This window comes from Ambystoma mexicanum, chromosome 9 (assembly GCF_040938575.1).
Source record: "Ambystoma mexicanum isolate Mex_15411 chromosome 9, UKY_AmexF1_1, whole genome shotgun sequence".
Lineage (NCBI taxonomy): Eukaryota > Metazoa > Chordata > Amphibia > Caudata > Ambystomatidae > Ambystoma > Ambystoma mexicanum.
In genome coordinates this window covers 612085835-612108981 of record NC_090931.1, presented here as the reverse complement: position 1 = coordinate 612108981, position 23147 = coordinate 612085835, and the positions used below count along the sequence as shown (strand labels likewise).

Here is a 23147-nt window from a genome sequence, read left to right as displayed (position 1 = left end):
ACTGGTGGGGTGCATTGATCACTGCTAGATCCGTTGTGGCTCACGCCACTAAAATAGCTGATATCCTGACATCAAATAACCTTGACATCCTAGCAGTCACAGAAGCCTGTCTGCATTATGCAGCAGGCCCAGCGCTCTCCTTAGCGATACCCAAAGAGTACCAACTACTAAGAATGGACCGTCCTAACGCCAGAGGAGGTGGCCTAGCTATCATTGCTAAAACCAATTTGGACTTAAGACTATCCATGCTATCCCCACTAAAATCCTGTGAACTACTGTCAGCGAAACTGCCCATTTCCCCATGTTGCACCCTAACTATTTACCTCATATATAGGCCACCAGGGCCCCAGGCTCGTTTGAAGAGGACATATCGAGCCTCCTGGCTAGTAATACAAAAAAAGTTATCTGTTAATGATCCTAGGCAACTTCAACTTAGGACTTAACGACCCGGATGACAAACAAGCGCAAGCAATTGCCACTATGCTTGACGAACATGGCCTTACCCAAAAAGTACTCACCCCTACCCACAACAAAGGGAGGACATTATACTGGGTTGCCACTTCAAACTGCCCAACCACGATCACTAAAATTACACCAAAATCCTGGACTGACCACTTCCTAATCGATTTCAGCCTATTACTCAACAAGGAATCCAATTAAAAAAAAAAAAAAAACAATGGTATCCTCTCTCCCCACTAGATCAAGGAAAAATATCACCCCTGGCAACATCCTACCCCTTCTCCTTCCAGTAATCAATGCTCTGCTAAGCAATTCCGATCTTGACACATTGGTAGACTCCTATAATGTTACTATGGCCAAAGCCTTAGACACCATTGCCCCACTTAAGAACTGCAAAAGCAAACGGACCCACCTCAACACTTGGTTCACCCCTCACCTGAAAGAACTACGAATGGAAAAAAGGAAGTTAAAACTATATGGCAACACTCCCCAACGGATGAAAATAAACTAAAACGTAAACTCTGTGCTACCAACTACAAGAAAGCAATCAGTCAATCATGTATAGATAGGGATAAGGTACCTTGTATTTGAAAAGATCTGGTGTAATCAGTCAGATTGTTGTCTGGTTCAACTGAACATTCCAACATATGCATAAGGTGAAAGTTAGAATAACAGGGACCAGAATAACGCCTTCCTTGGGCCCAGGCCTACTGTGACCCCGAATCTGCTGCTAGGCAGGTAGGTTTGTTAATTGTAAGTCTTTGTTCTGTTTATGTTGGGAATTCGTTAATGTCTTTATCTCCTTTTCAGGTGCGAAGGTCTTGATGCTGGCGTGCTGGATGGAGAGGCACGTTTTCTAGGTAAGAGAAAGCGTGAAGCGCAGCGCCTTTTGTCTTTTAAAGCTAACCTGTGTTTTCTTCTTCTCCTCACAGGCCGCTGTGGTGCTGCGAGTGGATGAGAGCGCGATGAAAAACAGGCCCCCGGAATCCTTTAAGGTAAGTACAGTGCTGTGCGGTTGTTTAATATTGAAAGCGAATCTGAATGTCTCTTTTCCTTTGCAGATGTTGCTGTGGTGCTCCGGATGGAAGCGTGGCGTAGCGCGATGGAATTTGGGTAAGACTGATGGAATTCGGGTAAGACTGATGGAATTCGATGTTTTAGAAGCGCGCGTTCTGATATTTTTTTCCCTTTCTTGTTATTGCAGGTCGCAATGTTCGAACAGCAGCTGTGGTAGCGGTTCGCCAGAAGTCCTTAAGCTAGTACTCACAGGTGAGTGATGTTTCTTCTTCTCTCGGTTTCCACAGATTGCAGCCCAGTTGAGATGCTGAGTGCTGGATGGTGTTTTCTCAGGTAAGACGGAATAATCTTGTTCTTGCAGGATTACAGGAAGAAGCGGAAGACTAGGAGCTGGGCACGGTGAGCATCACGCTGCGGGTTGCAAAATAACACAAAGCGTGTTCTGCGGTCAGGGTGTGGTTTATATAGCCCAGGTAAAGTAGTACCAGGGAAAGTAGTTCCAGGCCTGCCACACCCAAAACACTAGGCCGCATGGCTTGTTTCTTAGAACTAGACTGTGTGTGGGTGCTTCCATGTTGGATTTAAAGGCCCATGTACATAAATGGGACCTAGTTTGAAAAACCTGTCCTTCCTACATATGAGCCTGGTGCCTAAGGCACCAGGACTGGCTCCAGGAGCTCTTTTGCAGTGGTTTTAAGGCCCTCAGGGTTCTGGTGGGAGCCTGCTTGTGGCACAACTTGTGCCCCCTCACAGTGGTCATGACATCTATGCAGAGCAGGCAAGTTCGGAGATGTCCATCCCCGGCCCCGGCAGGCAGGTCACCGGTTCTGCTATGGGGAGACAACACCCCGGCGACAAGGACACACACCCAATATGTAAGGAAAAACACACAACCCCCCCGCCCCGCGAACCGCCTCAACTTCATCTGGAAGCAAACAGACGCCAACGGGAATGCCGAAACGTTCGCTGGAACCCACCGATCCCCATGATTGGCCGCCCACCCCACAACAGTCTGTACAGCATGCGTCTGGGCATACAAGTCAAAAGGGCGTCAGCACCAAACATCATAAGAGCGCAGAGACACCTCGTAAGAGCACATCGGCGTCCAAGGTTTCGGTGCCGCCGAAAATCACAACTAGGAAAGCATGCAAATGGCTCTCAATACAACAAAAAATTGACCTCAAAACCATCTGCCTCACCTACAAAGCCTTAAACAACCTAGCCCCACCATATCTCACCAACAATTTCACTATGAAATCCGCTCCCAGAATCACCAGGTCACCCAACTCCTTATGCTTGGTAGTGCCTAGATTCACATTAAATGGAGCAGGCGGCTCCAGTTTCACAGTGCTTGCCTCACTTCTCTGGAACTCCCTACCCCTCAATATCAAAACCATTGAGTCCTTCCCAATCTTTAGGAAACAGGTTATTCTCTGGCTACTGAAGAAAGAGTAGCGATCACCTCTGAATCTCCTATGAACCTGCTGAAGTCTTGTAAATAATGTAAATTGCTGTAATTTTTAACTGTTGCACCATGTATTATGCATACCTCATTCCTGTAACTGAACTCTTTATGCGCACATCTACCCACGGGTCTGGAGCGCTATACAAATAAAATAAACAAACAAACAAAGCCGTTGGGCCCGTCAAAATCCCTTCCAGATATGCCAGAGATCTGTGAGAGTCTCACGAACTTCATCTCGGCAGCAAATGGGCCAAAGGACACGTCAAAAGACATGGCGAGAAGGTCGAGAAGAATATTGAGATGGGTCCCAGCCCCTATCTAAAACACTGGCGGACAAATCTCGTCTGCCTAGAGACCCAAGTCCTCAAGAAGATCTCTTTCCCCCTCCAGACTCCTCTGGTTCATCTCTATAGACCAGAGAACGGTTTGAGGGATACCTGAACAAACTTTCCAAGTTTGTAGATGTTTCTGAAAGATTTATCACCCCAAAGAGACCAAGAGAGGACGACTCTTACCTTACTTTGTCAAAAGTTCAGAGGACTTCCAGTCAGTTCCCTCATGATGAGGTGTTTGACCTAACTGAACCAGAGGATATCCATCAGGACCGCTATGATCAGGGAGAGAATCCCTTTGACAAGACAATAGACCAGTCTCCCGATTGGGGTGATGAACAACGAGTAGGTGAGGCACCATGGCTGTCACCGTCCACTACCCCAGATCCAGACACACTGTGTGTAGATCCTCCCTCCTCACCTCCTCAAAGACAAGCCTCACCTATCGATGACCAGATGGCATTCATTGCTATTCTTAAAAAAGCAGCTGATCACTTTCAGTTTGCCACTCAAAGAGGTGGTACTAGACACCGACTTTGTAGAGGATATTAAAGAAAAACTACCCTCCAGTCTAGCGATACTCCTGTTGAATTCTCCCATAAGGTGCATGGCTCCCTCTTTGTTAACTCCATCCCAAAACAAGAGCTGTAAACCCACAAGTCGAAAACCCTTTTCGCCCCTCTCCAACAGACTTGCTCTATATCCGGGGACATGACACTCCCGACTCCCTAGTAGTCGCAACTACAAGGAAGAGACCCGGAGTACCCTTGTCTACGGCTGAGGCACCTCCAGACAAGGATTGCAAGAAGTTATATGCCCTTGGAAAGCGCATTACAACATCAGCAGCCTACTCCACTAGGATAACTAACACCATATTTCTGGCTAGTTATAGCGACGTCCAATGGATTTTGCTCCAGGAGGGCCTGCAAGAAGTGCCAGAGCCAACACAATCACATCTTCTGGTGGTTGTGTCGGAAGGGGGGCATTTCAATCAGATCATCCTCAAAAACGCCCTGGATGCTGCAGAAATAGTGGGACAAACACTGGCCCAAGGTACCCTGCGTAAAAGGCATGCATGGCTAAAGAAATTCAGGATTTAAACCTGAAACCCAGGCATCCCTTATTAACAAGGCGGTTGAAGAAGCAAACCTGTTTGGAAAGGCATTAGATGAGGTCTTAGAGACAGCTAAAAATTAACATGAAACCTTAGTCTCTAAACCAGATTACACAAAGACCCTACCAGCAGCGAGGAGATGGCTCTCACCGCTCCTTTTGGGGACAATCATTTCCACGTTCTGCCCCCCACGCCCCCCCCACAATCAATACGGAATGGTAAATACACCATGGTCCGCGGGACAAGGGACAACTGCCACGGGCCAGTAGCAGAGAGGGCAGCGCCGTCGCAAAGGAAGGGGTAGAAATTCCATGACAAGTGGCTCCCCGACCTCAAATCAAAAATGACTTGTTGGTCCGGGTCCCCTCCCCGGTCTGGGACGGGGAGGCATTTGTTCTCTCTCTCTCTCTGCCGTGGTTGTTAAGGGGAAAACCTTCACCACCCCCGCAGTAGAAGCCACTCTCACCTTGGAGACATCTCTCACGGGGTGGGGGGCTCACCTCCTTCATCACACGGCGCACGGTCCCAAACAGTAGCATCCAACCACATGAACCTGTTTGAATTGTTAGCCGTGTTCAAAGCCCTGAAACTTTTCAAACACAACTACAGGGGAGGACAGTATTAGTCCTAACTGACAACACCACGGCCATGTATTACCTGAACAAACACGGGGGCACGCACTCTCCAGGGCTATCCAAACGGTCCCAGAATATATGGAAGTGGACTTTCAAACACAAGATGTTCCTCCAATCTCAAAACATTCCAGGGGTCCTCAGTCTACTGGCAGATGTGCTCAGCAGAGACACTACCCACAGAGTATGAATGGCGATTACATGAAGACATCGTCTACAACGTCTTTGCAAAATGGGGCTTCCCAGAGATTGACTTGTTTGCAACTCCTGGAGAACGCACAATTCCCAGATTACACCACCAGGTACCCCCAGAACCGCTCCAAGGAGAACAGTCTTTGGATAACATGGTCAGGGAAATGTGTCTATGCTTTCTCCCACCCCCCCCCCCCCAACTCAACCCTACTCAACAAGATGGTGCACAAGATGCACCAGGAACCAGTCACAAAGATTCTGGCGGCCCCAATATGGGCCGGCCAGCCCTGTTTCCCGCATCTGATGGTGATGCCAATCTCTCCTCCAATGAAGCTACCTTGCCCATACAACATGCTATGACAAGACACGGGGGAGACTCTACATCCATGTATGAAAACTCTCAACTTGGCGGCATGGCTCCTGAAGTCATAAGTTCGGGCACCTCCAACTTCCTCAAAGGTGCATGGACATACTTGGAGAAACAAGAAACCCTAACACCAGACATTGCTACTCCAATAAATGGAAACGCTTCGTTATCTGGTGCAATTCAAAGAGCATCAATCCCACAGACTGCTCTCCAACACACATTGTCTTATACCTGACTCATATATTTGACTCTGGTCTGGTTTTTAATTTCCTGAAGATCCATCTAGCGGCACTTTCGGCTTCTACTACGTCCCAGAAAAAGGTGTTGTGGTGGAAGATCTCAGTGATCAAGGCTTTTATGGAAGGGGTTAAAAGACTTCATCCTCCTATTTCAAACCCAGCTCCCGGATGGGACTTAAATGTGGTATTAACTAAACTTAAGGAACCTATGCATAAGGCTAGCCTTAAAGCACTCCCTTACAAGACTGCCTTCCTAATGGCAGTCACTTCAATAAGAAGAGTTGGTGAGCTACAGGCCCTTTCAGTTCAAGACCCATTTGTCACATTTTACAAAGACAAGGTGGTTCTGCACTCTCGCCCACGGTTTGCGCCTAAATATATTTCTAAGTTCCATGTGAACCAATCCATAGAACTACCCACATTCTTCGAGAACCCCACTAACGTGGCAGAAAAAAAGCCCACACACACTTAATGTGCACAGGGCAGTGATATATTATCTGGAAACAACTAATCCATTCAGGAAAACAAACCAGTTTTTCGTTTCGGTGGCAGCTGGTAGAGAAGGGGCACCTGTCTCTAAATCGGCCATGCCAAAGTGGATTGTAAATTGCATCGCACTCTGCTACACTCTTGCTAAGAGAGATCTGCCCTTCAAGCCTAGAGCACACTCTACTCGGCGCACACGGGCTTCCATAGCATTCATTGCAAATGTTTCTCTTGAGTCCATTTGCAAAGCGGCAGCCTGGAGTTCTGTACACACCCTTACAAAACACTACTGCCTAGATACTCACTCTAGGTCTGATTCTCAAATTCGACGAGCGGTACTAAGACATCTCTTTACTACTATTCCTTCTCACATCCCACCTCCATCTCGGGTACTGCTCGCTAGTCTATGCACAGCATGTGATTCTAAGCAGATTCACAAGCATTAGAAGACATGCATTACTTACCGTAATAGCATTTCTGATGATTGTATCTGCTTCACATGCGCCCACCCTTCCTCCCCGCTCGGAGTAGAAGGAACATAGGCATCTTACTACTCTTTCTCTCTATCTGTACACTCACGATAGTCATAAGGCTCCCTCATGGCAGAAACAACACAACCAGGGGGACCTCGACACGTGGGATTTTGGGTACACTACACTACACGTCACGTTAGGGATAGTGTTACAAGCACGCCCATGCCGACATCCCCTTTCGATTCTCGAAAGACGGGATGCATTACTCCGCAATTACCACTAAATGTCGGACTGTATGCACAGCATGTGAATCTAAGCAGATACAATCATCAGAAATGCTATTACGGTAAGAAATGCATGTGTTATGTTTATGTGTACACTGTACAAGAGTCTAATTGCAATGTAGGGGAGAAGAAAGGAGTTGGCCAGTGCAACGCTCTTGTAGAGCAGAAAGGAAGTTCCCAGTACTGCATGTATCAACCAGAACAGTAGTTTTCTCAGTATTCCACTCCCTCGACTGAACATACCAGAAATCTACCATAACTTGCTGACCCAAGCTTACTGGGCTGCATTCCCCAATTCAACACCATGTTCAGGTTCTTGTCAACACAGGGCTTGACAGATTCTTCTAGCTCTGCACCCGAGATCATGCATACCCACCACCTATAGAGCATATCCATGCCGTTTTTTGATGTCCACTTCTATTGGAAACCTACCCTGCTAAATGCTCATATCTGCGAATAGCCTGTTTTGTGGCACATCATGTGTAGGGGTTAAACATGTTCCTTTTTAATGAGATTTATTTTTTTATTCAGAATACCAGAGCTAATGGGTTCTTCTGTGTTTTTTTTTTTTTTTTGTTTTTTTTTTTACAGCAAGGAGCAGTGGCTTTTCTGTACCACCCATGTGTCGATCCACGCTTGAAGGAAGAGCTCTGCCTCCTTGCCCGTACACATTTCGAGAAGCACATCATCACGCCTCACCTTTGTCTCTCAAAAGAACGGGTAAGACAACTCTCTAATGAATTTTATTTTAGTTGAAAACCAAGACCTTGACTAATTGGTGTGTTCGCTGTTGTGCGACACCAAAGATTTGAGTATAAATCATCTACCGATGGGGCTCAAAGGAAAAGATTTATCCATAAACTTGCCCTGGATGGTCTGAGCAGGACCCTGGTTTGAAATTGATAAAGTGGATATGTTGTTGGCAGAGGAAGTTCTTGCCTACAAATTGTTTACATTTTGGGATTTTGTGAAATCTTAAGAGTTAACTGCAGTCTGCTTCTCTTCCTATTGGACTTCTATGTTGATAATTTCTACAGAGTGATGTCACCAATAGGTACACATCAATGCCACAGTACAACCTTCTGGGCATTCTGAGTATGGCAATGACTTGCATATTTAAGATGGCCGCTCAGTGCACCACAGTAGCGACTACCTCTACTATGTGAAGTTGAAAGTAAATATTCAGTGACGTGGCTGTCAACCACTGAATCGGCTGTCTCACACTGGCTTTGATTCAAAGGTTGTTCTTTACTGGTCTTCTATTTATTTATTAGCATTTATAAAGTGCACAGCAGCCCTAAGGCATTGTGGCGCTGTTACAGGAAATAGTTACTGGTTACAGAAAGAAGCAACTTAGTTACATGACAGTGTTTGGATATGCATACGTTGCTCAGGTAGTCCGTAAGAACATGCAGAGTTCCGATAGGCGTGGGGGGGGGGGTGGGTGTTAGTTGAAGAGTGTGGTTTTGGGTGCTTTGCTGAACGCTGTGAGGGATGTCTCCGCTCTAGTGCATTGGCCAGGGCATTCCAAAGTTTGGGTGCTAGATGTTGTAAGCTGACCCCCCCTAACCAGCTTTCGCCCTGTTGATGGGCGGGATGCGCAATTGGTTAGCGTAGTGACTTCCCTTAGGACGCGAGGGGGGTATCTCTGCTGATAGTTTCAGAAACGTAGGGTGGGACAGAGTAGCTTAAGCATTTGTGTGAGGGTCTTAAATGTCATTCTTTCCTTTACTGGGAGCCAGTGGGCAGCCCTTCTAGCCTGTGTGATATGGTCTCTTTTGGGGATCTTGAGTGCTGCTCTAAGCAGGTTTTTCTGTACTATTTGGAGCCGATTTAGATTTTTGGCAGAGGTGCCTGTTTCGGTGGGAGAGGAATGGTTTTATAGCATTTAATAGTTTGGTGGTGTGGGCAGCGGCGTAAGCAATAGCGCTGACTTGTTGAGTCAAGAGTGGAAGGGTCTTCACTGAGGAAGAGACCGGGATGGTGGTATTGTTGATGATGAAATTGCAGTACTCTTGGCCAAGTTTGGACAGTATTTCTTTGGGGCCTATGAGGATGATCTCTGTTTCGTCTCCATTGATGCAAAGTCTGTTGTCCGCCATCCATGCTTGGATGGTGGTGTAAATATGGAGGAGGGCTGCTAAGTCTTGGTCGTACGATCCAGTGAGGGGGAGGAATACCTGTATATCGTCGGCATAGTTGGTGTAAGCTATGTTGAGGGAGTCCAGTTTGTCAAAAAGGGGCTTGGTAAACAGGTTATAGAGGGTCGGCGCTGTGCAGAAGTCCTGGGGAACTCTGCAATGGATGGTGGCAGGGGCTACGTTTGCATGATCAGAAAAAACCTTCATGGCTCTGCCTTCTAGGAAGGAGGTTATCCAGGAGGAGACATGTTTGGAGAATTGATCTGCATTGGTGAGGTGGGAGGTAAGAATCTTGTGATCAACAAGATCAAATGCTGCTGACAGGTCCAGGAGCAAAAGAAGGGCTGGTTTGCCTTTGTCTATTATCTCGGTTATTTGGTTTTTAAGGTCCAGGAGCATGCGGTTTCGGTGCCATGGCCTTTCCGGAATCCCGATTGCCTTTTACCTAGTATGGTGTTCGATTCTAGGAACTGTTGAATTTGGTTGTGGGCAGCTTAATCTAGGATTTTAAGGAGGAATGGGACGGTAGTTATTGGGGAGGTGGGATCTAGAGAGGGTTTTTTAAGAAGGAGGTGGATCCATGCCTCTTTCAGGCTGGTCGGGACAGTACCTGTAAAAGCGGCATTAATGAAAGCTGTGATGAGGGGACCCAGGGGTTCAGACCAGTCTTTAATGATGTGGGGTGGGCAGATGTCTCCTTTTATACGTGGAAGGTTTAAGCCGTTGGAGGAGATCTGATTTCCGATTCTGAAACGTCTCTGAAGGAGAATAGAGGGGTGGGGGCTCATGCAGGGTGGCGCTAGGTATGGCATGAGGGTCGGGCTTGGGTAGTGCATTGCGTTGTGTTTGTATTTTATCTTGGAGAAGAGTAATTTTGTTAAGCAGGGCTGTCTGTATGCTGGTTCACCAGTCTTCATCTTTGATCTCATCAGGGCTGGTGGGTGGGGTGGTGAGGTCTTTTAAAAATGGAAAACATTTCATTAGGTTTTGAGTTGGCAATCCGAAGGTTGAAGACGTTAGACTTGGCAATGACTATTGCTTTTTTTACATTGCGTTGATAGCCTTTTGACGACTTCTTTGGTGGAGACACTAGGCTTGGACTGCCAGTTGGCTAGAGCAGCGCGTTTGCTGGTGCGGAGGGCTAGTAAGTCATCTGTAAACCAGGAGTTTGTGTGCATGGACTTTTTCTTTTTTTTTTTAGCTTTGATCAGGGCTATGATGTTGATGGCTCTGGTGAGAGTATGAGTGTAGATGTCAGCGAGGACGCTAGGTTCATTCACTAGCGAAAGGGGGTTTGAATTCTTGGGTATCCAGGAAGGAAAGGAGGTTATTCTTTGATTTATTTTGAGCTTCTGACCTTAGCTGGGGGAGCATAGGAGAGTACTTTAGTGGTGGGTTCGGTGGGGATTATGAATTGGATGCAATTATGATCTGTCAATGGGTAGGTTGAGTTGGAGATGATGGTGGATGACCAGTTGAGGTCTGCCACCCAGTCGAGGGTGCAGCCTTTACTGCGAGTTGGGCAAGTAACTTTTTGTGTGAACCCAAGGTCTTTGAGTTCCTTGTCTAAGGCTGAGGCTGCTTCGTCCTTGGGGGTCATTAATATCCAGATTGAGGTCCCCGAGTAAGATGGTTTTATTGGTACTTTTTAAGTTGTTACTTAGAACATGAAGGAGGTGCGCCTGGAAGTTGGGGGCTGTGCCAGGAGGCCTCTATATGATATGTATGTTTATAGTATAGTTGGGGACAGGGACAGTTTGGCGGAGAGGAGGTCGGCGTTACCATCCCAGGGGATGTTACACAGCCTGATGTGGGGCTCATCCTTGGATATGAGAGCTACACCTCCACCTTTTAAGAGTTTACTGTCCTGACGGAGGATGGGGTAGCCATGTGGGAGAGCAAGTGAGGTTGCCAGGCCGGATGCCTCGTGGAGCCAAGTTTCCATGATGGCAAGTAGGTCCAGGTGAAGCGTGATGATGAGGTCGCTAATCTCGAGGGCCTGAGCAGGGAGTGAGTAACCGGGCGTCGTTGAGGGCATATTTGAGGGTCTAGGGAGGCCTGTTCTTGTTAGAGAGGGAGGCATGAGCTGATTGTGCGCAGGAGGGGGCTGGCTAGAGAGGTGGGGGGGGGCAGAAGAGATTGGTAATAGGAGGTAGCAGAGTGCAGGTAGGTAGAGTGGGGAGGGCCCGTGTAGGAGTCAGGTGTGATGGGGCAAGCCTGCCAAGAGTGAGCTTGGTCGTGGTGTAGTGTGGGGGTGAGTATGCGATGTGGGGGTGAGAACCTAGTTTGAGATTACTTCTAGCCGTGGGGTTGGGGAGGCTAGGGTGCAGTGAGGGCTCGGTGCGTACTCCGAGTCTAGAGCTCCTAGTTCCTAGGTGGGTTAAGGAGCCGGTGGGGGTGGTGGGACAGTGAGGTAGCTCATGGTGGCAGTGTTGCCTACCCTAGCGAGCTTGTGAAGAGGGTGGGGGGGGAGAGGTAAGTGTTAGAGGACAGCAGTGAGGCTGGTTCCATGTGCTAGAATGTGTTTAAAGTAAGTACTATTGCAATAAGGAGCTGTCGTGAGAGCGTGGTGTAGGGAGTGTGCTTGTATGTAGGCATGTGTGTTGTCCGGGATAGCGTGGTGGTATACATTAGTGTGTGTGGGGTGGGTAAATCACAGTATGGGCAATAGAATTTTTTGAGCGGTAATACACTTACAGGGCCGACTGAGCATGGTACAGAGGTGGGCAAAAGGAGAGACCTTCAAGAATAACTCCATATAGTTTGACAGTTATCAAGTTGTTTTAATCTCCATGTTTGGTATGCACCTGCTGTAAAACCACTTACTTTAATTGTGTAAATGTCAACTTATTTTTTTGTTGTTGCACATTTCGTTTTTATTTTGTTTTGCAGGTGAACATGCTGTCACAACATTACAATATTAGTGTATCTAAAAAGAGAGAAATAAAAACCAGAAACAACCACTAGAAAAACCCAACCAACTCCCCTGTTATCTCCCCCACTTCCCCCCCTCCCGCCACCCATACCGCCTTTTACTGTTTGCTCCTCCATTGTTCAGGTTCCAGGCCTTTGTCCGGTGAACAGCCTACGTTTAGGCCCCTTCAGTATACCCCCTCTCGTTACTCCGTGGTCACCCTTTGAGCAACACCTGTACTCCTTCATTACTCCCCTTCATTTCTCCCCCTCTCTACCGAACTACCAGTCTCCACGAGATCCACCTCTCCCTTTACCCCTTTGGCATGTCCGGGGTCATATATTGGACAATGAAGGGGTACCACTCCATCTCCATCGGCCCGGCCTCCCATGGAGCCCACTGCAATTCTTTCCATCGTATAGATGCTCTTGGCCACTTTGGATCATTCTCTTTTTCTGGTTATGTGTTCATTTTTCCATTTGGTGGCAATGCATGCCCTGGCGGCCAGCAGTAAAGCAGCTGCCATTTTAGGAAGTGTGGAGTATTCCATCTCCATCTCCTCCATCCCGCACAAAACCAATAGGGGGTCTTTATCTCTGTGTATCCCTTCAGGGTCTCTAATCCATCCAAGGACCTCATCCCAGAAAACCTGTATCCTTGGACAAGCCCACCACATATGCCAGTAGTCAACCCTCCCTTCACAGCCCTTCCAGCACTGGGGACTAACGTCGAGGAAATTCTTTGAGAGTCTGACCGGGTGTACTGCCATCTATGGAGTGATAGTGATGTCTTATTAATGCCCCTGCAGAGCCTGTTCCAAAGGGTCTCATCTACTTCTACCCCCAAGTCCCTTTCCCATCGCCCGCTCAAATGCTCTGTTGTCCCACACCTACCAATGCCCCATACATGGCTGAAATGAAGCCACACATTGTAGTGCTCCTGTCCAACACCTTCTCAAACGCGGTGAGCTCTCTACCAGTCTTGACCATTATGCTTGCATCTGTGAGGGCTCCTTTTAACTGGAAGAACAAGAATACAGAATGTTTGCCTATGCCTAGGGTCTCTTCTAGGTCCGTAATTGAGATGCATCTGCTCCCCCTGAAGAGCTTCCCTATCCTCTCTAGGCCCGCCTCGTACCAACCCTGAAACCTTCCTGGGTTGGGTATGGCATCTCTAATTCCCGGTACCCAAAGGTGTACTAGGGGCGAAGGCCACGTAGTGACGCCCTTCATGTCCGCCCTCTGTCTCCAGATATCCCATATAGTTCCCAGGATGGGGTGATCCCATATTCTCCTTGGCAATTTATTCCTGGGTACCCACAGCCATTCTCCAACCGTGGCAGGGCTCAGGTAGAAGTTATCCATCGCCACCCACTATTGATCTGTCTGGGACCTCAGTGGGGAACCATAATTCAAAGCTGGGCTACCTTATAATAGAGCCACGCATCTGGGATGCCCACCCCTCCCATCTCTGTTGGTAGTGTTAGGGTAGTCCTAGGGATTCTAGCCTTCTTCCCCTGCCAGAGGAACCTGTGAAGTGTACCCTGGACCTCCCGAAATAACACCTATGGTATGCGTATCTGGGGCATTTGGAATAAATATAGTACCCTCGGAAGAACCACCATTTTCAGCACGTTCAGACGACCCAACCAAGAGATTGTAAGCTTTTGCCATTTTTCTATATCTGCATGCATTTTCAGTTTCAGTGGTGGGGAAATTGGTGTCAAATAAGCTCACCAAGTCTCTGGTGAGATTAACCCCGGAGTATCTCATGGTGGTCACATTATCCTCCAGCTCAAGTGGGGCGAACCGTTCAATGTCTGCGTCCCTGCCCAAGGGAAAAAGAACAGTTTTCTCCCTATTAATCTTCAGCCCTGCCATAGTACCATACTGTTCAATCAACCGGAGAGCCATTGGTACGAAGGCCAGAGGTTCGCTCAAATGGAGCAACATATCATCGGCATATAAGGCGACCTTGTATTCCAACCCTCCCATTTTAATACCTCGTACCCCCGGGCCGTCCCTGATCTTATGGGCCAGCGTTTCTAGCGACCGGGCATACAATGTCGGAGAGAGGTGACACCCCTGCCTGGTTCACTTCCCGAGCGCAAACCTTCTTGAGAACTTTCCGTTCACCGTCAAAGAAACCATAAGGGCTGTATAAACCGCTAGGAGCCCCCGAAGGAGCCCTTTGCTTATACCGAACTTGACCATAACAGCCCTGCGAAAACCCCACTCCACCTGATTGAAGGCATTCTCCGTGTCTATTGAAAGTAGGGGCGCCCCCCCACATCCTGGGATGCATGTATGAGATGAAGTGTCTTCCTCATTGTGTCTGCCCCCTGTCGCTCCATAATGAACCGCACTTGGTCCGATTGAATCAGGTTCGGCATATACCCCTCCAGTCGCATGGCTATCGCCCTAGTGTACAGCTTGGCATCCGTATTGAGGAGAGAGATTGGCCGATAAGCCCCACAATTCCAGTGATCTCTACCCTCCTTAGGAATCTCTATAATCAAGGCTCGTGAGAAGGATTCTGGTGCCCTGCCTATATCAGTATATAGTTGAACAACTTGGTTAAGAAAGGGAGTAGGACGGGGAGAAATGCTTTATAGAACCCGGCGGTGAAGCAGTCTTCACCCGGGCGCCTTCCCCACTGGCATCGCTGCCACCGCCTTTTTCACTTCATCCTCCATTATGGGGGGCTTCCAGCACGTAGGATTCCTCCTTAGAAAGTTTAGGCAGGTTAATGGCCTCCAGATAGCTGTCGGTATCCTGTGCTTCGGGGGAAACCTCTGAGGCATACAATTTCTCGTAAAAGCCTCCGGGATTCCCTCCCCTGTTAGACCCGTGATCCCATCATTTCCCCCAATTTCGGCAACCCTCCTTTCCACACGCTGACCTCGCAGCGAGGCCAGTAGGGAGTCTGCTTTATCCCCTTTTTCATAGAAGTTTTGTTTCAGGAAGAGCAGGCCACAAGTGACTTTCCCTTCTTCCAAGAGTCTCAGTTTCTCCCTCTTGCCCCTCGCCTCCTGTATGTTCTCCCGACTCCCAGAAGGGTCATGGGCCTTCGCGACCAGGTGTCTTATCTCCTCCCTCAGTCTCCTCTCAACTACGGTCGTTTCCCTTTTTTTTTTTTTTTTACAGGCACCCTCCTGAATTAGGATCCCTCTCCACATAGCCTTCCCAGCCTCCCATACGATCTGCATATCCATCCGTCATTAACCTTAAAGTACTCCAATATTTCCTTGTGCATTTCCGAGGAGAACAATGGGTACTTCCAAAGCGAGTCATTGCATCTCCATTTTGACCCTTTGGGATAAAGACCCCCCCACACTGTATATCCACCGTAACCATGTGGTTGGAACACAAGATCTGGATGATCTCAGAGCCCTGTGCCTCCTCATATATATAGATATATATATATATATTCGCAAGATGTACAGGGAATAATAAATCCTCGTATAGGTCCCATGGGGTGGGGAGTAAAAATTGTAACCCCTTATCCCCGGGTGGAAGTGGTGCCATATGTCCCTCAACCCTCACTCTCCCAGTGAGTCATGCAACTCACAGTGACCAGGGCCAAGTGTCTCTTGCCCCCTATCTGCAGGGCTGTGCCTATCCATGACCGGATCCTCTCATGTATTGAGATCCCCCCGTGATCAGGTGCCCTGAGCTCTCCACCAGGACTTTGGCCATTGTATCTTTCAGAAACCATAACTGCCCCTGATTGGGCGCATACACATAGTAGCAAAGGTCAACCTCGTCTTTCTGATATCCTCTGGCACCAATAAGGATCTAATGTTCAAAGACCTTGGCCGTCTGGCCAGCGGTGCAGGCTGCACTCCTATCCCCACTTAAAAGTGCTTTCTTTAAGTAGCTGATGGATTATGTCTTACTGACACAAACTCTGCTCAAGTGAAATGCTTATCTTTCATATAGTTAAGCTTTATTCAAGTTATTTCGCACTTGATACGTAAATGTTATGCAGATACTTAGTCGGAAGGCCAATGCATTTCGGAATGAAATCCTTCATCAGGGCCTATATAACATCAATTGTTGTTCAAAACAATAAATGAAAGCAACATTTCACAACAGCACAATAATATAACCAAAAGTAAAAAAATGGATATCCATGTTTAAAAAGTCCAGGATGCGCACAGATTTAACCAACCACATTTGTTCAGTCACAAGTTCAATAAGCATTTCACAACGTTTACATCAATCAATATGTGTGAAAAATCAAATGTGCCACCATGTGACCCACAGGTGCACAATTCGTGATAGTATTGAAAACGTACATACGAATGTGAAGAGTGTTGGGATTGGAGCATTAGCCGTTGTACTTCAGGAAAAACAAAAGGTAGAGAGATGTAACCAAACCCTCATTTAGAGGTCGAAAACAAGTGTAAAAGCTATAAACTCACACTGACCTTGTATCCCTCAAGACAAGATAAGCTTGCAAAATGGCTGAGTGTTCGCTAACTGAAATTGCATAAGTTCAGGTGACAATAACTGGATTCCCAAGAACATCTGTTAGAATAAATACGGGATCACTCGGACTACTTCTCAAAACTATTGGTAGCGTCTATTATCTCAGCAGGAGCACCGGCTTACCTGAATCTGCAAGAGGACTCGCCTCAGTTCTTAGTGAAACCGCATGGACGCGCGTTTCACAGGGAGTATATTTGTTGTCACACGTAACCTAGGAAACAACTCGGGTTTCCTGCAGGAGAATCGCAGACGAATGAGGTGGCCATCTTAGAATGGTGTCGCTACAGCATAATTAATACAAAAACCTACATAACCCTCCACTCATTTGTCCTCAGAGCTCTCATCAATATGTACCAGTGACACAATATAACAAAACGTTAAAAGGGAACGCAAATCTAAATTGGATATGACTGGAAGTTAGCTGTGCAACATCGATCATATTTCCGTGACAGAACGGCAATCTAATGCTAACATCTCTCCTTAACGTCATGTAATCTAGTATTCACCTAATGAACTAATAGTGGTGGACAAGAACACTTAGTGCGGGTGTGGGTAAGTTCATGTGAACCGTATATCTCATTTTATGCGGATCCGCCTCATCGGATGCTCCACTACTGTCGGCGTCCTCAGACGGAGAAAGCTCATACTATAGATAAAGCCTATACGTGAAACGTTTGGAAATGGTGAGTGTTGAGAACAATTATGTCCGTCAGTTTACCAAAACTAAAGACATGAGCGTAATAATCTTGTAGTGATCTAAATGACTCGAGGTACATAAATGAAATACACTAGTGGAGATAGTACTTTATGTAATAATACGTAAATATATAGAACATACGATACCCAACTACTTAGTTAGAAAAACCAGGACTAAAAAAACGGGTCCGTCTCGGCATGAAACACTAGGAGGGCCACTTATCTGCGTCAAACACCACAATCTCCAATAATACACCTCTAATGATGCCTGATAGGAAATATCTCAGTACAAATCGCTCACTTAAGCTAAAAACCAGATAAAGGGCACTTCATACGGGTAGTAGAATACATAAGATATGTTATTTTACAATGTAAATCTCGTTCCACTGTTATTATAATTCCCGGTAAGCCTACCTAAAGTGTAATGCCCTATATAGCCATAGTGTCCTCTAATGTATAATGTCTAAATGGCCAAACACTCACACGCTTAATTGGATATAATCATAATATACAATTAGGTATTAGTTACCCGCAAACAGTCGCAATTACATCGCAGTAAGATGTGGTTGTATTAAAATCTGGCATATTAACCTGGACCTGGAATACCTTCAAGGTGGAAAAAACATAATCATAAGAATTCAAAAAGGAAACCTCTTCATAAAAACAACTCAAATCTAACTCCTCGTTGATCCCATCGGGAGCTAGTGCATCCAGTTTATCTATCCAAAATGCCTCTTGTTGTGCTCTCCATTTTTTCATATCTTTATTGCATTTTTTAGTAGATAGCACCTCCAGTACTGCAAACCTCAATTGTGAAAGGGAATGTCCATTAGCTTTAAAATGTCTCGCTATGGCTGAGGTCATGTTGTCATTGCGAATACATGACTTGTGTTCGTTTATTCTTATCTGTACTTTACGTGCTGTTTCTCCTACATAGTAGACGCCACACGGGCATCTAATGGCGTAGACAACATTTTCTGATAAACAGGTCGCATGGTACCTCAGTTTGATTTTTGCTCCAGTTTTGGGATGCATTATGGTGTTACCTTTCATTACATTGTTACAGTTGCTGCAACTCATGCACGGGTAGGTGCCTGCGTGCTTGTCTGGTCTTCTGTCCTTACTTCTTGTGTTCACCAGCATGTTACGTAAATTGTTACTCCTTTTATAGGCAAACACAGGTGGTTGCGGGAAAAGATCTTTAATCCGAGCATCACTCGTCAAAACATTCCACCTATTTCGAAATATTTCTTTTATTTTGTTGCTCTGTATAGCATATGTCGTAATGAAAACTAGTTCTGGATTAATCCTTTCTTTCCTTTTTGTCAGCAGTGGCTGTCTCGTCAATGTTTCTGTCTTTTCACGTGCCGTTTGCAGATCTGTTTCCGGGTAGCCTCTTTCTTTTAATCTTTCTTTTAGTTGTTCCAATTGTCTTCCGCAATCTTCTGGATTGCTAACGATTCTTTTAATTCTCAGCATTTGTCCAAAAGGTAAATTGCGAAGCATATTTGGAGGGTGAGAACTCATCCGGTGAAGCAAATTATTGCGATCAGTTTTTTTCGTATGCAGCGTCGTCAATCTTATTCCCATTAATCACTGTTTGTATGTCTAGGTAGTGTATGTTGGGGTCTCCAATTTCAAGAGTGAATTGGAGCCGTGAGTCTATGCTGTTGAGGTATCCTAAGAACATCACCAATTCCTCCTTGTTTCCCGACCAAATGCCAAAAATGTCATTGATATATCGAATCCAAGTTTTTAAATATGGTTTCCATCTCTCATTTTCAAGGATATTTTGACTCTCAAATACACACATAAAGCAATTGGCGTAAGCTGGCGCCATGGTTGCCTCCATTGCGGTTGCGGATATCTGTCTGTAGTATTTATGATCGTACTCAAAGCAAGAATGTGTGGCAATAAATTGTAATAGAAGCATCAGAAACTCTTTATTTGCTCCGATATGTTCCGTTTGGAGTAGAAGATTTTGAACTGCCTCTTGACCTTGGTCATGGGTTATGCTTGTATACAGACTTACCACATCAATCGTAAAAAGGATATCTGGGCTGTGCCTATCCATGACCGGATCCTCCCATGTATTGAGATCCCCCGTGATCAGGTGCCCCGAGCTCTCCACCAGGACGTTGGCCATTGTATCTTTCAGAAACCATAACTGCCCCTCATTGGGCGCATACACATAGTAGCAAAGGTCAACCTCGTCTTTCTGATATCCCCTGGCACCAATAAGGCTCTCCCATTTACGTCTGACCAGACTTTGGTAACCTCCAACCTCAGACCCTTCTGTTCAAGAACACCCACCCCCGCTTTTCTTAGAGGGCCGGAGCCCCAAAACTCATGGCTGTCCTGCCCACAAGGAACCTTTCACATTCAGGGTGCCAAGCCGTAGGAAACCGTCCCCCGGTCTATTTCCCGCTGCTGTGCTCATGTTATACCGGTCGGGGGGTCAGCCTGAACCCTACACACTCCTAACTCTACCACCAGAACTCCAGTACCCCCTCCTCTTGGCCCCACCCTGTTGACATCACTGGGTGAAGACCGAAACTCCTATGGGATCCCCCTACTGGGGAGGGCCCCTTCTTTCACATCACATATTCTTGAGCTTCCCCACTTTTTCATCAATTCTCCCCTTAAGGTTACTTAACACCCCATGCTCTTCCCCCACCCCCCTTATCATACTGACCAATGCGTCTAACTGTCCCCGCAAAAAAGCAAAAAGCCATAACATATCATCCCCCCCCACCCCCCCCTAAGGCGGGGACAGAAAAAGTTACCCAGGCCCCTAGGTCCGGGTTCCTTGGGACACTCGTCATTGGTTGCTCTGCCACCCCATGGTGGCCCGCCGTCTCATGTTGCCTCAGGTCCACTCTGCCGGGGGACTGTTCAGCTTCCTGAACTTCCGTGCACTCATAACACACCTTCTCCTTGATCCTTGGTTTGCCACTGTCCTCCGCCGGCTTCCGCTCCCTTGAAATGTGGGGGGTCTAACCTTCCCCCATCAATTCGCTCCTGGCTGCCTTATCCTCCGGTTCCGAGGTTAGTCTGTATTTGCTCCCCTCTTCTTGAAATGATATGGAAAAAGAGACACCCCACCTGTATCTGATCCCCTTTTCATTCAGCCACCTGGTGAGGGGAGCAAAAAGCCTTCTCTTAGAGAGGGTGAGGGAGGACAGGTCCTGGAAGACTGCCATCTTTGCCGGACCGTACATTATGGAGCCCTTCTTCCTTGCCCATTCAAGAATTTGGAGTCTGTCGCTATAGTTGTGGAAGTGAACCAGCACGGATCTGGGGCCACCCGCCTCACCCCCAGCTCTGCTTATCCACTCTATCTTGACCTTGTCGATGGCGTCATTATCAAAGATCAATTTGGTCATGGCGAAGAGTGCACTTCGCAAGTCTCTCTCGGTCTCCCCCTCCTTCTCAGGGACACCAAACAACCGAAGGTTCGTGCGCTTCTTGTGATTCTCAGTCATCCATCCTCGTAGGATTTCCTCCTCCCTTCTTTCTACCTCCGTGAGATGCACATCTATTTTGGGTCTCCATGTCAAGGGAGGACTGCTTATGTTCCACCTCCTTTAATCTTTCCTCCATCTTGTCAATTCTATGGGTGATCTTATCCACTCTTCCCACCAATATCCGCTCTCCTGCTTCTGATCTCTTCCCGGAGGGCTGCTACATCCTTTTTGGTGGCGCCGGCATCCTCCCCCATAGTTGGCCGTTGGCCCCTATCAGGCGTTCTCCTCTCGGGGCTCGTGGGGTGTACTCAACGGGGGTACAACGTCTTTTCATCACAGGGTTTTTTTTTTACCGCAAATTTTTTCACGAAAAAGACCCATATCATTTTTTTGTGGGGTGGGAGGTTGTTAGAAAATTATATATATGGGATGTGGGTGTTTGGGAATAGATAAAAAAATGTAAGGGAAGGGGGTTTGGGGTGGGAACCCCGCCAAAAATAATAACAAAAAAGAAAGGTTGGGTTTTTTTGTTAAAAAAATTTGCGATTAAAAACATGCAAAAAAACATCCACAATGAAATGTATGGAACCGCTGTGAAATCCTTGGAATGGCCTGTCTGACCTCGGGCCGATGCTACCGCGACCCTCCGGCATGATGGAGACAGTCCAGGGTGGGGAGCGCAAGGTCACAGGCCCGGTGCCCCGAACTCCGACACTAGTGTCTCCTTGAGAGCTTTAATTACGTCTGGGGTGGCCCTGTGTCCCACGGGTGAGTCTTTTTTTTTCTTCTTTAGACCAGCTCATCCGTGGATTGCTTTTCTTGAGTTCAGCTGATTTGTGGATCGCTCCCAGGGCCCCCCCGGGCTCCACACCCCAATCTGAGGGGAACCTCTGTTTTACTTCTTGACTCCTCCGGGGTGAACTTATTTTTTAACCTATAAATACAGGTTATCCTTTTCTAGTCACTCTGATTTTTGGCAGGCGAATGAATGGAAAATCAGGAGAATATTGCTTTTTCTCAGTTTCCATGTTGTGTCAAATGGGAAAGCTAAGATAAAACCCTGGTCTTCTGCACTGCGTCTAGTCATTATCTTAAGCCCTTGGCAACGTTTCCTCACTTTGGGTAAACTGTAAATGCAAAAAAGTTGATCACTTAAATAGTTTCCAAGAAGAAATGACAATTTATGTATAGCTCGAAGCTGGGGAACATTAAGCTAGCGCTGGTAAAGAAATACCCGTATCTTGGTGTTCTTGTCTTAAAAAAACATGGACATGAAAAGAGTTAACTGGATGGATATCAGAGGTACATTACTGGGGCACAAGGTAAGCAGAATTAGGGGGACATCAACTTGCTGAGAAAAATAGGGTTTTAGAACAAAACCTATCTGAAGAGTACAAAACCAAACAAGTTAACTGCATTGAGTCTGCTTTTCAGAACACATAACTCCCATGAACATTCCTGGGTGTCTACAGACCCTAATAGGATGTGATCCATACACTAGTAGGGTTTCATTCAGAATGGCAGAAAACGGTTACAAACCTAATCTTTTTGCTTAACATCAAGATTTATATATTTGTCACGTTGGTTTATAGACTGATTTCTGTACTTTTCCAGACGTGTTTTTTTATTTTTTATTATAAAGAACAAGTATTATTTGAGCTCTTGGTAAGCGTTACCGTAACTAATATTTGTTATTTGCTAAAGCTGAGAAGATATTTGTGATGGGTCTAAAGGGCAGACTGAGCTAAAATCCCCACTTCACCTCTGTAATGTGATCCTTAGCAAAATGTTATCTCCCTTTATTTTATCTGCTAATGTTGGGAACCATGTATGGGTTTTGGGTTGTGGGAAGGCAGGTGCCACGTGTGGATCATGTCTTGAAGGGAATGTGGTGTCGGAAGGCAGAGTTTGGGTTTTGCTAACACTGCTTGTGTTTGGCTCTAACAGCCAAGAGGATCTACTGGCTCTTCCCTAAATCCCCTGGCACCCCCATCTTCAGTAGGTAACATTTCAAGAATCGTAAAACAGGAAATACTGTTAATCAACTTCACACATGGCACAATAATTACTTCAAGTCTCTGAGATGGTTCTAGTGTTTTAATTGGGGCTTGGGGCCATCCATCTCTCACTCTCTCGTCTTGTTTATTACCACCTCCCTAGCCCAGGCATATCAGATCCCATCTTAGTATATAGCAGACGTTAACCACTACTGGCTAATCTGACTTACACTGGATGTGATGACCTGAAGACAGGGTGCCTTTTCTACCTAGACTCCCTCAGAGACTCAACTATCCATACTCTTATCTAGTGGTTAGTGTTCCATAGGGATTTGTGCCTTTCAGACACCCTGCTTAAGTCTGTCTCCTATCAAGCTCA

The 23147-nt window shown here is 46.6% G+C and overlaps 1 protein-coding gene across 1 annotated transcript in view; it reads left to right on the top strand.

Annotated features, from left to right (window-relative positions):
- The window catches only part of TP53I13 (tumor protein p53 inducible protein 13), a 141614-nt gene that overhangs the window by 102430 nt on the left and 16037 nt on the right, over window positions 1-23147 (top strand). The window contains exon 5 of the mRNA XM_069613937.1: window positions 7652-7780. Coding sequence (XP_069470038.1) covers window positions 7652-7780 — 129 coding nt within the window. The remainder of the gene's footprint in view (window positions 1-7651; window positions 7781-23147) is intronic.